The sequence below is a fragment of the Aplosporella prunicola genome, assembly GCF_010093885.1.
Source record: "Aplosporella prunicola CBS 121167 unplaced genomic scaffold K452scaffold_234, whole genome shotgun sequence".
NCBI lineage: Eukaryota > Fungi > Ascomycota > Dothideomycetes > Botryosphaeriales > Aplosporellaceae > Aplosporella > Aplosporella prunicola.
The window spans coordinates 1-2,371 of record NW_022983762.1 but is presented as its reverse complement, the minus strand read 5'-3'; the positions used below and the strand labels follow the sequence as shown (position 1 = coordinate 2,371).

Sequence of the window (2,371 nt, the reverse complement as noted above, 5' to 3'; positions counted from 1 at the left end):
ATAATTATATTACCTTTCTTAGGCGCAATATTTTCAGGTTTTTTTGGTCGAAAACTGGGAGTTCGCGGTGCCCAGTTAATTACGTGTAGTAGTGCGCTAACTACTACACTTTTTGCAATTTTAGCCTTTTTTGAAGTAGGTTTAAATAACATACCTGTATCAATACAACTGTTTAGATGAATTGATTCAGAATCACTTAATGTGTCATGAGGATTCCATTTTGACTCTTTAACTGTGTCTATGCTTTTACCAGTATTAATAGTATCTTCATTAGTACATATATATTCAATTTCTTATATGAGTCACGATCCTCACAATCAAAGGTTTTTCAGTTATCTGAGTCTTTTCACATTCATGATGGTTATATTAGTAACTGCAAACAATTACTTACTTATGTTTGTAGGATGAGAGGGTGTTGGAATTTGTTCTTATCTTCTAGTATGTTTCTGATTTACTAGAATAGCAGCAAATCAAAGTTCTCTTTCAGCCTTATTAACTAATAGAGTAGGTGATACCTTTTTAACTATAGGTATGTTTGCGATTTTATGAAGTTTTGGTAATAATCAAAAAATGATTAAATATTCCAATAGAATGAGATTTAATAATACATGCTCCGCAAGAAATTTACCTTACAGACAAGTGAGATGTTATTCTTCTAAGACCTCTTTTTGTGAATGAGGATCTTACTTAGCTGGGTTAATTGAAGGTGATGGACATATCGCTGTGCACGATAAAAATTCTAAATCTAAAGTATATCGTCCAAAAATTATTATTGTTTTCAATATCCATGATAGACCTTTAGCAGAAAAATTATCTGCTGTCTTTAAAGTTGGTAAAGTAGTTAGCAGATCTAGTGCGGGTCATGTTTTACTACAAATATTAGCTAAAGAAGAAGTATTAAAGATCATTAATCTTATTAATGGTCGTATGCGTACTCCTAAAATAGAAGCTTTACATAGAGCTATATGTTGGATAAATGAAAAGGATAATAGCTCTATACCTTATTTAGGTTTAGATACGTCATCTCTAGATAGCAATAGTTGATTAGCAGGTTTTACAGACGCGGACGGAAATTTTTCTATAGTTTTAACCCATCAAAAGAAAAATGGTAAAGTTGGAGCTAAAAGAGTCCAAACCTTTTTCCGTATAGAAGTTAAACAAAACTATCCTAGAGAAGTTCCCGCAGATAAAGGTGGAGCTAGTTATTTTAATATTATGACTATGATTGCTGAATTCTTTACTGTAAATCTGTATACTAGAACTAGAAGTGTAGATGACAGAGTGTTTTACGCTTTTATGGTTATATCTCATAATTATAAAAGTCATGATATAGTTCGTAATTACTTTGATCGTTTCCCTTTATATTCCTCTAAGTATTTAGCTTATAAGGATTGATGTCGTGTTCAAGATCTCTATAGAGTAACCTGTTTAAATAAAGAGGGTCTAGATGAAATAAAAGCAATAAAAGATCAATTCAATAGTAAGCGTAAAGTATTTAATTTCTCACATCTGGAATATTTAACATTTTAAATATATGTTGCCGTGGGTGGTAGTAATATTGCCCTTATTATATAACTATATGCGGGAAACCCCTAAAGTCTTTTTATAGGATATTGTGGAAACTCAAGATATATATATATATACTTATATGTTTTATAGTACGTATACATAAAAAAAACGAAGTTGAGTGTACACAGACCATAAACATTAAAAAGAATAGATCTTGTTTAGGTTAAATTAGATAAGTGAAAATGGACAATCCGCAGGAAATGAAATTAATTAAAAATTATTCTATGAGATATAGTTATTATAACTTATATTTCCTGGTTTCCATAGCATCGGTTAAACCTCCGTTTATTTTTTTTAGCTAAAATAAACGCTATAAAATTTAAGGGAAACTAATACTTTTTAATTAAGATAAGATCCTCAGAGACTACACGTTATACCCCGGTACAATTTTTTTTGTATTTTATAAAATACAAAAAAAAAATAAGTACTGGGTGAAGATATAGTCCAGATATAGTTTAAAGACTATATGTTATTTGAACATAGATTATTCAACAGTGTTCTCATTAGCTCCTTATATGAGTGAAAATATCGTAACTATTATAGGTATATGTTTAGTAATAGGTGCAATGGCTAAAAGTTCTCAAGTTGGTCGAAAAAAAGTGAAGGCCCTTAAAAATGTAATATCATTTTTATGCACTCTGATATTTGCTGGAATAGCTTCAAACGCCTTAGGGTCCGAAGGTCCATTTACATTATTTAAGAATGATCCGGAAAAATCTCAAGGACAAGGAGCCAATCAGCAGGGAATAGGTGAGTTAGCTGATTCCAAAAAATTTTCAGGTAAATTTTTAGAATGGTTTAT

At 30.5% G+C, this 2,371-nt stretch overlaps 1 pseudogene across 1 annotated transcript; it reads left to right on the top strand.

Moving 5' to 3' along the window:
• Positions 1-682: 682 nt before the first annotated feature.
• K452DRAFT_338794 lies at positions 683-1,527 on the top strand (annotated as a pseudogene; the record flags this gene model as incomplete). The annotated part of the gene is made up of 1 exon: positions 683-1,527. A coding segment is annotated over one exon (362 nt), but the record flags the coding sequence as incomplete, so codon positions are not given.
• Between the last annotated feature and the right edge of the window lie 844 nt (positions 1,528-2,371).